General features: G+C 43.4%; 1 protein-coding gene across 2 annotated transcripts; it reads right to left on the bottom strand.

Moving 5' to 3' along the window:
• Positions 1-263: 263 nt before the first annotated feature.
• Positions 264-12,578, bottom strand: pik3c3 (phosphatidylinositol 3-kinase, catalytic subunit type 3). 2 transcript variants are annotated; one of them, XM_027011504.2, is made up of 27 exons: positions 12,497-12,578; positions 12,056-12,140; positions 10,973-11,161; positions 10,348-10,491; positions 10,018-10,147; positions 9,765-9,791; positions 8,935-9,021; positions 8,718-8,813; positions 8,462-8,533; positions 8,249-8,353; positions 8,059-8,151; positions 7,472-7,657; positions 6,871-7,013; positions 6,536-6,614; positions 5,868-5,935; positions 5,520-5,625; positions 5,246-5,362; positions 4,995-5,126; positions 4,617-4,745; positions 4,226-4,295; positions 4,017-4,081; positions 2,950-3,034; positions 2,531-2,605; positions 2,261-2,429; positions 1,788-1,878; positions 1,518-1,643; positions 264-1,359 (listed from the first exon to the last, which is right to left on the bottom strand). In XM_027011504.2, exons 2-27 carry the CDS (start codon positions 12,118-12,120, stop codon positions 1,345-1,347), a joined length of 2,664 nt encoding a protein of 887 aa, XP_026867305.2. In that variant the 5' UTR covers positions 12,121-12,140; positions 12,497-12,578; the 3' UTR covers positions 264-1,344. The 2 variants fall into 2 exon arrangements, with proteins under 2 accessions (XP_026867305.2, XP_026867306.2); XM_027011505.2 differs by lacking the exon at positions 9,765-9,791 and having other exon boundaries at positions 12,056-12,528.
• Positions 12,579-13,124: the final 546 nt, after the last annotated feature.

Genomic DNA, 13,124 nt, shown 5'->3' on the forward strand with positions numbered 1-13,124 from the left:
GCTTTGGTTACTTTGGCCTCATTTCATGCTAATTAAACTGGTGGAAAATGCAGTTAATTTGCTACTCTGTATTTTGAGAGGCGAGGGGTTTATGGTTTTGTGCCAGTATGACCTTTCTGTGAGGCATGAAGCAAATTATTCCATCAACAACTTATGCAATGTGTAAATCAAAAACAGAGATGCCTGGTCTCGCCTCGCTAAAGCCTGGTGTTTTAAATGTCAAGTTTCAAGTTGACCAAAATGAAAAAGGAGGGAGCGATAGCAAGGGGAAATAAGTGCTGCTTTAATAAAGCCACAAGCCACAGACCTGAGCAGAACATGCTGACAAAGGCGAGAGAAAGCACTGAAAAATATACAGAGAAAAATCAGGGGAGAGTGTGAAGTGTTACAGGAAAAAGTCCCTGGGTTTGAGTCTTTATACTGCTTGATATGACAGTGTGGACCCACTAGACTGTTCATGTCATCTGTATGTCTCTAAGTTTTTTTTAGTTTTGTTTTCTGGATAAATATAATGGGTAGTTTCAGATGTGTTTTAAATACTATAATACGATTATCACACTTAGACTTTAATATACTAATTTCAAGAATCAACATGGATTGTGTTAGTTTGAAAATCACTCATGGTTAGTTTCACAGTCCAGGTATGTTTAGCCACATCTTTCCTCTTGTACAGCACATATTGAATATGATGTTAGTGGGTATAGTGAATCAGTTTGGCAGTAGACTCATTCATTGGGTGACTCACTCAAATTAAAGACCAGAGCCTCACATGACTATTCAAAATAACCACTGTTCTCACCAAACTGATACCCAGGTCTATGCATCTCCCTTTTTGCTAATTAGGAACATGAGATGAAGCTAAAATGTTAATACCAGCAGCTATAGCCTATATAGCTTTAATTTGTATAAAGCAATTTTTTCTTTTTGAAAAGCACAGTATCAATGTTTCCTGACTAATTTTGGTTTAGTCAAATGTACAGTGGGAACATTCTTACTTTTCATTTGCATTGACAAAACTGACAAACTCTATATATTCAATACAAACTCAACCAAAAGGAGGAATCCACAACTTTAAGAACTTTGTAAATTTCTATATTTTACTGTGATTTTTTTTAATACATAAACAATGCAATACAATTTCATATAGTATGTATAATATTTACAGAAACAACAGTGCCCAGCTGCAGTGTTTCCAGTGGAGGAAACACTGACGTTTGCACACACTCCGAGTTGGTCTTGGCACTGTTCTTTCTCTCCTTGTCTCAACTCTCATTTGTTCTTGCCTGCCTAGGTTACTATGACAACATCTGTCCACTTCTCCATGTCATAGATGACCATGCCTCTTTACCTGCGCCAGTACTGGGGGGGAGAAAAAAACAAAATGCATTTCATAAATGTGACATAAATAAGGCATGCATATAGAGACCAAGAGTCACAACAAAGAACATCACCAGGTATCACTATTACAGTGAAGGGACAAGAGCCTTAGAGTATATAAAAAAAAAACAGTCAGCTACCTGAGCAAACTTGTGTATCTGCTCAACCACAGCAGCAAACAGAGCTCCCACACTCTCATCTATCAGACTCTGCATGTAGTGTACCGCCTCCTCATCTGACAGGTCCAATCGGAACTTATCCTGTACCTGGAAGGGGCGGGCACAGAACATAAATCAACTGGGTGGAAAATAAAAAAGATCACAATGGTATACTTTACAAATGTTTCTTAGCAGACATGAATACAACATAAATATACTGAACAAATTGCACATGTAAACACACATGCACACCTTTTTAACCGTCTTGTCCGGCTCCAGAGCGATGTCCGGAATATTGGCATCAACCATTAGGGAGAACAGGTTCAAAATGAGGTTAGAATATCTGGAAGGCAACACCACCACATAAATGCATTAACCATAGCTGTTTGAAAAACCTAGTGAAGTGGCTAGTGAGAAGAGGGGCAAGACAGGCTCCTATTAGAGTGGTGAGTGCTGACTTCTGTTAGTTACCAAAATTAATTTACATATGAACGAATTATGCATGTTATGGCACATTTTTAAATTAAATGAGCCAAAATGGTTGTGTATTTTGTTAGTTTGGTTTAGAATTAGGCTTGTAGTTATAAATAATTTATGGTTAAGGCTAGGGTTAAACCTTGGGCTAGAATCTAATTAGCAGTAGAGATACAGTTACACTGAACATACAAGTCAAATGTTTTGTTGTCTTAGGTGTGGCGATACAGGAGTGTGTGTGTGCGTGTTACCTGCGCAGGTGCAGGAAGGCAGTGTAACACTGTTTCCTAAACTCTTGGTATTGTTCGCTCTGTGTGCCACCCATACCCTCCACCATCTCCTTGCTCAGCTTCATGGGTGGAGGCAGCGGTTTGGGGTCCCGTCCCAGAATATAGCCAAAGTCAATATGGAACAACTTCCCTGCACGAGCATGGGAGCCATCGGCAAATGTACGACACTATACACATTATAGCATTGTATCATTAACGAGGGAACCCAGATGAAATAGTGCAGAACTGTACCAGTCTTGGTAAGAAGCAGGTTGTCCAAGTGTCTGTCCCCAACTCCAAGGATGTAGGTGATGACACAGTAGCCAGCTGTAATACACACAAGGCATGTGCCACACATGCACAACACAGAAGCTAAAACCACAGGTCACAAACACTGTTGACATACTAATTTGCACAAGACTAATCATCATCATCATCTATCAAAAAGGTATGATTTATTTCAATATCTTTTTGCCATCTGGTCAGCACGGAACTACATACAAACCTATTCAGTACATTTTTAGATATTCATGATCACCCATAGTAAGCAAACAAACATAACAGTTCCAGGAAAATAGTTAATTAAACAGAAAAGTAGAAAAGCAGAGCCTTCTGATTACCTACAGAATTTGCATCAAACACAGACCACTGGGGAGAGAGGGGCAGCTTACCGCAGCTCTTCACGTAGGTGTCCATGACCTCAGCGCTGATGCCGTAGGGTCCTTTATCACTGGGGGCATATTTCCGGAAAAAACTCTGCAAGGTGGGGTAAAAGGTCAGCTCTTAAATATTTCTACAAAATATGAACCATTTACAAAACACTTCAGACAAATCTGCAGAAATTCATCATTCAATGTATTTTTGTTGTATTGCTTTAATGTCAGAGTATGTACAGCCATCAGCTATACATATGCAAAGCCCTTTTGCATGATCAAAGGTCCATAAGTAGACAGAAAAATTAAAAATGTTGAATAACACCATGTTTAGTACTTGGTCACAAATCCTTTGCAAATGATGACTGATGTCTGTGATCCATCAACATGTCAGGACAATGGACAGCTTGCCTGGTGTTGCTCCAATAGGGATATAATGAAACCATTTTCTATTTGTGATAGTTCTGGAAACTCAGTTTTCACACTTCTGATCAGTAAGAGAGAAGCCTGCTCAGTGGTTCTGAGGCTAGGCGAATCCTCGGGGTTTGAGGCATGTGGCTGACTATCAGCAGTTAAACAGCTTCTGCACAATACAGACTTTATCTTCTTGCTGCCATCTACAGCACCAGGGTAGTCATTGTTAATCAGAGCTATGGCTCTGATTAGTTTATACCGGTTTCCCAGATTCTGTCAGTAATGCCCCTTTATTACCACTGAAAATCTTTTGATCCTCATTTTGACAGCAACATACTCCAAATGCAAATATCACATGTATGGTGAACTGTAGAACATCTTGTGAATAAACTAATGATGCACCTACATACAGCTGGTCAAGAAAACAAATGAGCAGCCAAATATCCAACAACAGAAATGGGTGAACCACGTCTAAAAGAAGCCACAGCTGATATTTGGCTCACCCCAAAAAAGGTAAATGTGTAAAGCTGACATTCAACACAATAAATCCTTAGGTCATTGTGCCAACTGTGAATACTGGTGCTTTTAAGAGTGATAAAATAAATGTATGACCCTGAGAAGTTACTCGTGTACTGTACGGAATGTGACCCAGCAATGACTGAAACTCCCACCTGAATATTGCCTTCAGTAGCAAGGACTTCTGCCACAGGGACCGATTGCACAAACTGCATGAATCCTGAGAATGCACATGGAGACACAGTTGGGCTATGAGTGCATACAGAGACAAAGCAGCAACGTTAAACGGAAAAAGCTCTGTTTGGTTCATGTAAAACTGCTGCATTTAGTATTACTAACTGTGTTGGGTGCTGGTGTTACTGACCATGTTTGGTGCTGGTCGCCAGCACTTTGTATGGTGTCAGCTTCAGGTCCAGATTCTCTTTCCTCAGCAGCTATAAACAACAAAGAAGCAGCTGGAAATAAAGCACAGCACTACGCCACACGTGCACATGTACATTTTTACATTTACGGCATTTAGCTGACACTTTTATCCAAATCATCTTACACTTATGATAGAGTATAATTTGAGAAATTGAGAGTTAAAGGCCTTTCTCAGGGGCCCAACAGTGGTAACTTGACATCAGTGGGGCTTGAAGTGGCAACCTTCTGATTACCAGTAGAGTACCTTAACCACTGAGCTACCACTAGATAATTAATGGACAGCTATATGTATACATATGTGAGTGGGTGTGGGTATGTGTGGAGCATCTTACCTTGTCCATGAGGGAAATGATCTGCAGGATGAGCTGATCCTGCCGCAGGTCGTCTCCATGTTTAAAGATAACAGGATACAGCTCCCCATCTTCAGCCTTAAAGATCAGCTTGGCAGGCATCAGAGCACTCTGGGCCAGAAACACAGAGAAAAATAAGAGATTGAGAGGGATAGAGAAAGGAAGAGACAGAGAAAACAGCACGACAAGAGAGTATGACTTATGAAGGAATAGACAGGAACAGGGTAAGGATTTTGTAACTACAATCAAAACTAAAAAGAAAAACAAAATGGTTGTGAGAAATGAGAAGCATTGAATCTGAAGCTGGATATAGCGTGAGCGGAGTCTGAGGCCTGGGGGGTGTGAGTGACCGTGCAGTACCTTGAAGAGCGTAGCAGTGTCTGGTATAATGCCCCGGATGCGCACCTGAGGCTCCAGGGGCAGAGGGATGGGCTCAATCTCACACAGATTCACCTTCTCATTATCAGCCAGGAGAGTCTGTAATCTCTCTGTCTGCCAGACAAATTCATGCATACACACACACAAACACACCTTTAGACAAAACTCTAGCTACAAGGACACTGACGCGCAAATGTTTATGTTTGTCTGTGTGTGTGTGTACCAAGGCGTACCTTTTTCTTGCGATTGCCACTCTCTCTCTGAACAGCCTTCATGAGCTGTACTAGTCTATCAACAAACGTCTGCTGTGCAGCCAGCAGAGAACGCATCACCCTAACATTCTTGTCACCCTGACAGAGGGAGAGAGAAAAAGAATATGACAGTGAACTGACAAACTTAAGGTTACCAATTGCTGTAAAAATAATTTACATGTTATGGTAGAGGACTAGAGGTTGCAATCCACCACACACATAGCAGCTGCAAGGGAACCACTGAGTGTGCATTTACCTTGAGCAGAGCTTGGCTGAATCGCCTCATCACATTCAGATACATGTCATGAGTCTTTGGGTCTCTCTGCTGTGTGTCCTGGTCCTCACACTCCACTATAACATACCTTTAGGAGGAGATAACAGGGGGATATAATTACACACACACACACACACACACACACACACACACACACACACACACACACACACACACACACACACACACACACACACACACACACACACACACACACACACACACCTTGGAGCACTTCCTAAAGTAATCAGAAACACGATCATGTTTGCACATGCATTTGCACACAGAGTTACTGAAATGCATTTATTCTACATACATACATACACTTACCAGTACAAGTAGTTTGCAAGCGTTGAGTTCTTGCAGGCACGTGAAATGAGGAATGTACACAGATCTTGCTGTAGAACACACATTATGTGCACAGATATTTACACTCCACCAGGAATATCATCACCACCACCCACCACCACCCACCGCCGCCACCACCACCACCACCCACCGCCGCCACCACCCACCGCCACCACCACTACCCACCGCCGCCACCACCCAACACCACCCACCGCCGCCACCACCCACCACCACCCACCGCCGCCACCACCCACCGCCACCACCACTACCCACCGCCGCCACCACCCACCACTACCCACCGCCGCCACCACCCAACACCACCCACCACCACCCACCGCCGCCACCACCCACCGCCGCCACCACCCACCGCCGCCACCACCCACCGCCACCGCCCACCACAACCCACCGCCGCCACCACCCACCACCACCCACCGCCGCCGCCGCCACCACCACCCCCCCCCACCACCACTACCCACCACCACCGCCCACCACAACCCACCGCCGCCACCACCCACCACCACCCACCGCCGCCGCCGCCACCACCACCCCCCCCACCACCACCACTACCCACCACCACCACCCACCACTACCCACCTCCGCCACCACCCACCACCACCCACCACCGCCACCAGCAGCCCCTGCTCTTTTACCTCCAGGCTTTCTCCATCTGCCACCTCTTTGCCCTTCTGTGTGCTGGGGGTTGCCATAGCAGCTGATGCAATCTGAGAACTGAACCATAATTTCATCAGTTTAAAAAGTTTTACTCTTACCTTTTTATGTGATTTGGCACTTAGGTTTTAAAGGGTTTTTTTGGGTTTTTTTTTGCTACTCACACAATAAATGCTGATACAGGTTTGAAAAACAGCTAAATAAACGTTCTCATAAACAAACATTTAGTCTAGCCCATTTGATCCGCCATTTTTAAAGTTCCACTTAGAAATGGTGTGAAGGAATGACAGTGTCTGGCTGCTGTGCTCAGCCTCACCTGTCCAGGTCGCTGAGGGTGGAGCTTTCTCCCAGGCCGCCCTGGCTTTCCCGCTTGCTGCCTGGCTCCAAGCCACCCTGGATATCATTAAAATTCTCATACTTCAGAGCCTGAACCAGCTGCAGCAGGTACATCAGGAGATCCTACACAGCCAGAGAGAACCAGTCATTCACTGAACACAGCACTAAGCTGTTTGTCTCTCACACATCTATAATCACTGCAAAAGAAATAAGTCAGGTATCAATGCAACTTCACTGACTAAATTCTCAAAGCAAAAAATATAAAGAGAAGAGCAGAGGGAGAATTCCTACACTCCTCTAAAAGCAAGTCAGGACCATGTACCCCAAAGTTAGACTTAACAGATATAAAAACTGTTTATCTTTAAAATTAAGATAGCTAGCTACTGAAATAAGTGAAATTATAGGGTAAAGTCTGACTCAGCAGTATGAAAGATACTGTATAAACTGTTAATAACAGTATTAACAGTAAACTGTTAATATGCTGATTTATGTTTATGTTTTAGCTGTTAGACTATATATGACTGTGTTGGTGTTAAAGCAGAGCATAGTGTGTCCTCTTGACCCCGCCCCCACGGCCTCACCTCGTCGTCAGCCTGCTGCAGGCGGGCGACAGCATAGCGTCGGACTGTGGGGTTGGTGAACTGGGAGGAGAGCAGCTCCAGAGAGTCCTCCACATCCATAGGCTTCCACTTCCCCAGCAGCTCCAGCGCTTGCTTGGCTTCCTGTGGTAGTGCCCAGTTTACACACTTCAGGAACTTAGTCAGGGCCTGCCAGACAGAGAGAAACACACAGACACACGGACACACACACACAGACACACACACACAGACACACACACACAGACACACACACACAGACACACACACACAGACACACACACACAGACACACACACACAGACAGACACACACACACAGACACACACACACAGACACACACACACAGACACACACACAGAGGGTTAGAGTGCACTTTTTTGCCTGTATAAATCCTGAAACAATGACAGAACTCGTGTTTCTCAACGTTTTTTTCATTCAATTCACAGAATTACTTCAGTAAGTCTAGTGCTTTGCAGAACTTTATGAAGTCTACACTTCTACTTTGATTTCTCATCTGAAAGCAATCCAATGTCCTTGTTACACGCACCCACCGCACCCCACCCCACATACCTTTTCCTGAGTGGTGAGGTAATATCTGAACTTCCACACAAGGTCCTGCTCTTCAGAGCTCAGCTGCTTGGTGGGGGGGTAGCTGACAATAATCTGCAGACAGACACCAACAAGCACTGCGTTAAAACCCCTGGTGCTCAAATCGCTTACACTCACACACGTTCTGTCAGAGTTTGTGTCCCTCACTCACGTTGAGTTGGTCTCTGGTGGCAGCGTTGGGCTTCAGGTCGTGGTCAGATGGCCCGCTCCGAAGACTGCGAGCCAGCTTGTGGTGTTTGCTCTCTACCAGATTCTCCTACACCACAAGCACATCACAGGTCAAAGCTGTGTGTGTCATCCTCTTTAGCATGAGGTGCTGCCTTGCTAATACCCCAGGCCTCTCCAACATAAGTAGCTCACTTACCATGCACATCTGTGGGTCAGGGACTTTAACTATGTCAGAACTGGTCAACAACGGTGATGCTTCATCTCCATCCTGTAGAAACACCAACATGTTACTATGCAAATCTTGGTTAGCAACATCTCAGTTGCAATTTGGTTATGAAATATGTAGGTAGTTGTCAGCACAAAGGTTTTTTTTGGCAAAAAGACTGGCCTGTGAAAAGAAATCTGTCAAAGCTGTTTTGGGCTCACTGGAAATGAAGCCAAAGTCTGCAAACCTTTTCATAGTAGACTATACTGTACTCAGTCTCTCCACTCTTGACTCTGGGGAATTCCACCATAAGGTACATGAAGTTGGAACTACGTTTTTCACTCTGTAGACAAAATACCGATACTTAACAACAATTTGTAAATGGCAGTTTTCTAGTACAATATAATTAGATAGTTATTCCTGTCACACATTATTATGCATTAGCTTTTTGACTACTGTCTCACCTCATTGATCATCTCAATCTCCCTGAAAGTCAAGCGATCCAGCCAGTCAACTTTCACCATGTGGCCCTGACGATGAGCCTTTGTCAGCTAGGAAGTAGAGAGAGACAGAGAGAGAGATACAGAGAGCGACAGACAGAAGAAGGGACGGAGATGGAAATTGTGAGCCTGAGTGAGTGTGATATAAAAAGAACAAAACAACAGCGGAAGAGGCATGTTGTGCAATATAGAAACCCTCAGCCAATCAAGGCATATCAGTGTGTCAGCAACAAATGACCACAAATAGACACAGGCATTCACTTATTAGCCAAGCAAATCATTCTGTGGGTGGTAGCACAAACTGGACCCAAACCAGGAAGGTTCACACTGCTCCCAGTGCAGCATAGTTAGCAAGATTTCCTTAAAAGAACACCAGTCTCTGATAAGAAAAACAGACAACCAGGCTGACAACTAGGCTGCATGGTGTTAGTAATTTAACAGCCACTGTGCTAATGACGACATTTTGCAATTTATGGCTCAATTCTACTTTATACACTTGGAAACTTTTATTTAATTAAAATAATGTGATCACAAAAAGAGGAATGCATTCCAAAAGAGAAATCAGTTTTTTAAAGTGCGTCAAAATGCTTATGGAAGGTTATTAAGGCCCTGAGTGCAGTACCCTGCTTGCATACTGAATGCTGGCAGAACACTAAAACACGTCCTCTTCACACACTTAACACAACCACACCAGCTCACATTTATTCAACACGCTGTACACACACACACACACACACACACACACTTGAGGAACACATTCATCATTCTTGCCCTGTGTTTATTCTTGTACTCACATCACTAAGTAGCTCCAGGTCTGGGCCCTGGAACAGACAGCAGTTAAATCATGTCCTGTTCAACTCACATACCACACACACACACACACACACACACACACACACACCACAATGCATTCTCTCTCTTTTTTTTTTTCTTCCCCATGCAGACACTCATGTGTATGTTTCCTATACACATAAAACACAAACACTCACTCATGACCCTCCTCACTGAAGCACAGCAGCCTGTCCGTATGTGTGCCGCTGCACTGACCTTAGCCAGCCTGCCCATCTGGTCCTCGGCAAGAGTGCTGCTCGTCCTGCCTGGCGTGCGAGTGGGCTCCGAGCCATCGCCCTCCACCCCCGGCCACACCTTCAGGTCATGCATGCCTTGCCGGAACATTCTGAGGGGGTGACACAGGGATGAGGAGAGGGGGGAGACAAAGAAAGAGAGACAAAAACAGCGAGTTAAAAAAAAAACCAAGCAAGGGTGGAAACTTTAAGAACACTTGCACAGATTATAGCTTCTGTTTGTAGCCGTTTCCCGAGGGGCTGGGGTGGGTGGTGTTGGGGTGGAACGCACGACTGTGTGACAGACCCTCACCCATATTTCCCAAACAGGGTGACAGTGGTGCCCCCTACAGGTGTGGCCCGTCCAGGCCCATAGATGTCCCACACAGTGAGCGCTACCTGAGCACTCTGTGGCAGGTCAGGGTACTTCACCGGCAACCTCAGCCACTCATTCCAGCTGCAAACAAACAGAACACACCCCTGGACTCAGTGAACAGCTTATGCACTGACTATTGCTTTTGTATCTTCTCTGAGTTTGAGACACATACAATAATGTTAATAATACAGAGAGTTTTTCAGCAAAAATATAAACCCATTCTGCATTATCACTAATCATGTGGGAAATCCTGTTTTCTGTAGCTCAACTGATAAAGCAAGTCACCATCACCAAGGGCGTGTGTTCTATAATTCCCAGGGAACACACACACTGACTAGAATGTAATAAAGCATACATAACTAGTAATGTAAGTCTGTCTGGATATGAGTCTTCCAATCGCTGTAAATGCATAGCACAGAACTACGAGTACTGAGAAAAAGTAGAACTAATGAAGCCTAAATAATTCCAGGTCATAGTTTGTGGCACACACCAAAGTATATTTGACTGATTTCTTATCACATGCACATTCATGTGAGATATAATTGTATTAAGAAGTACTTACTTCCACCGGGTACTGAAAGCTTTATAAGATGTGCGAACAGGCAAGGCCAGTGGCTTGCCCTCTGCAAACACCTGACAGGTAACATACAAGTCTGAGCAGCTCTCCTGGTAGAGGCCAGAGAAACGCAGCATTGGGTCTTCCAGCAAAGCCTTATAGCTCTTCTGTCCCCGCTTGCCTTCCAAACTTCCTCTGTAAAATTCAAACAGATTCCAATCATCTAAGCTTCACAGAAGAATCATGATCACCACCAACAACACTCCTAGGGTCATGTTTATCATTTCACAATATGACTCTCTACAGGAATGGCTTTATTAGGAGAACACGAGAGAGCAGGAGTTCCCTTTGTGTTGTTACTGTACATTACGGGCTACTGAACTATACATCTTCTCTTTGATTGTTTATTTGTACCGAGAGTTTCAGCTGCTGCACTGACGAACGTAATAGAAATATGCAATGAAATGAAGCAGTTCCGTTATGTGGGTGTGTAGAAGAATAAAACACAGGCGGTTTATTTTTGATCCTCGTTGAACACATCTGCTCGTAAACGGCTATCACGAAAACAGCACGAGGGCAAAAGTCTGTCCGACCGTGAATGATGTCAGTGGACAAATGGCCGCCCCTCAGACACAAATGCTCTCTCTCCAGTCAATAACAATTATTCATGTGAGTTACTGTGTCAAGTTTCGCTTAATAAACAAGGCAAATAACCTATAGTTGACAAGCTGTGGAACTAACGGACCTTGTTAGAAACAATAAATAAAAAAGATCATACAAAAACCATAAAGTAAATTAGCTATATGAAGCATCCATTCTGCTAGCTACCAAGATTCACATAAGTCCAGCTAACTAGCAATAGGTAGAAACAGCCTAAACGTAAATTATTGTCAAATAGCCATCCAGCGCGGTTAACTAGAGGCAGTTGGTTAACGCTAGCTAGCTATCAGATAGCTTACTAAGGCGGCCTACTTATCAGCTTATGTTAAGGGCTTCTTGATTTACTCACAAATCAGCTAACCCAGCACTAAGACATTTAGCCAGTGCTTAGTTGTGCCATGAAAACAATGTGTAAGGAGGAATACTTACATTTTCAGTTGAACATTTATGTCTAGGTCGCAACTGTACACATAGTTGAACTTGTCTGTATCCATCGTCAATTTATGAAGAATGACTATAAAATTAAATACCAATGGGAATACAAAATTATTCACGCGGTGGTAATGTTAAGTAGCAGTAACCTAGGTTAGCTAGCTAGCTAGCTAGCTAGTAGGGCCGAGCAAAAGAGCCCACTACTGAATGCGGCTACGCTAGCTTCCAGCTTAGCAGCTAAAAATAACTCCTGCGCTGCATAAAATCACTATTTGTATCAGACAGTCTTATTATAAACAATCAGCATGGCAAAAGCTTGGGTGGTCATGAATTATGATGATGTCTAAGTCTTTGTGGACATCTGTGTTTCCATGGTGCCTTCTTTTTCTCGAGGAAAATATGACAAAATCAAAACAGGCATGAACAATCGATACCCACGTCTTCGAGCACAAGCGCAGTCAAAAGTTGCATCTGACGACCTAGACCCGACTTCTTAGAGCTACACCGCGCTTCCTGGTTGTGATATTGCACGGAAAGTAAAATGGAACAAACTTAATCTACCATTTAAAATGAACGTACTTAAACAGAATTTACGAATAAATTACAACTAGCATAATCATCTGAACTATAGGTAAATTATACATGCCAAAGAGATGGAGGGAAATTTATTTTTATTGTTTACTAGGAATGATATTGTTTTATTTAATGTATTTATTTTATACATTTAGCTAATTCTTTCAGATTCCAGATATCACACATTTCCGTAGTTTTGTAACTGAGGAACGGACAAGAGAACAGCCATGAATTGTTCAAATACACTACAAGTGCACCACATAAGACCCAGGGTCCAAACAAGGCCCCAACATTTAGCACAATTTAGTGTTTTAACAACAATGTAATTTTGTGTTTAAACAAAAATGCAGAGCAGGGTGTTTGGATATATGTTTCTTTAGATAATGCCATTTCATTGTTGATTTTTTTCTTTGACAGGTTAAACTGATATCTTACAGTTTGAATCTCAGGTTACTTACCCCTCACTGTGCTGGAGCAAAAGAAAATAAAGAAA

The sequence above is a fragment of the Electrophorus electricus genome, chromosome 19 (assembly GCF_013358815.1).
Source record: "Electrophorus electricus isolate fEleEle1 chromosome 19, fEleEle1.pri, whole genome shotgun sequence".
Classification (NCBI taxonomy): Eukaryota; Metazoa; Chordata; class Actinopteri; order Gymnotiformes; family Gymnotidae; genus Electrophorus; species Electrophorus electricus.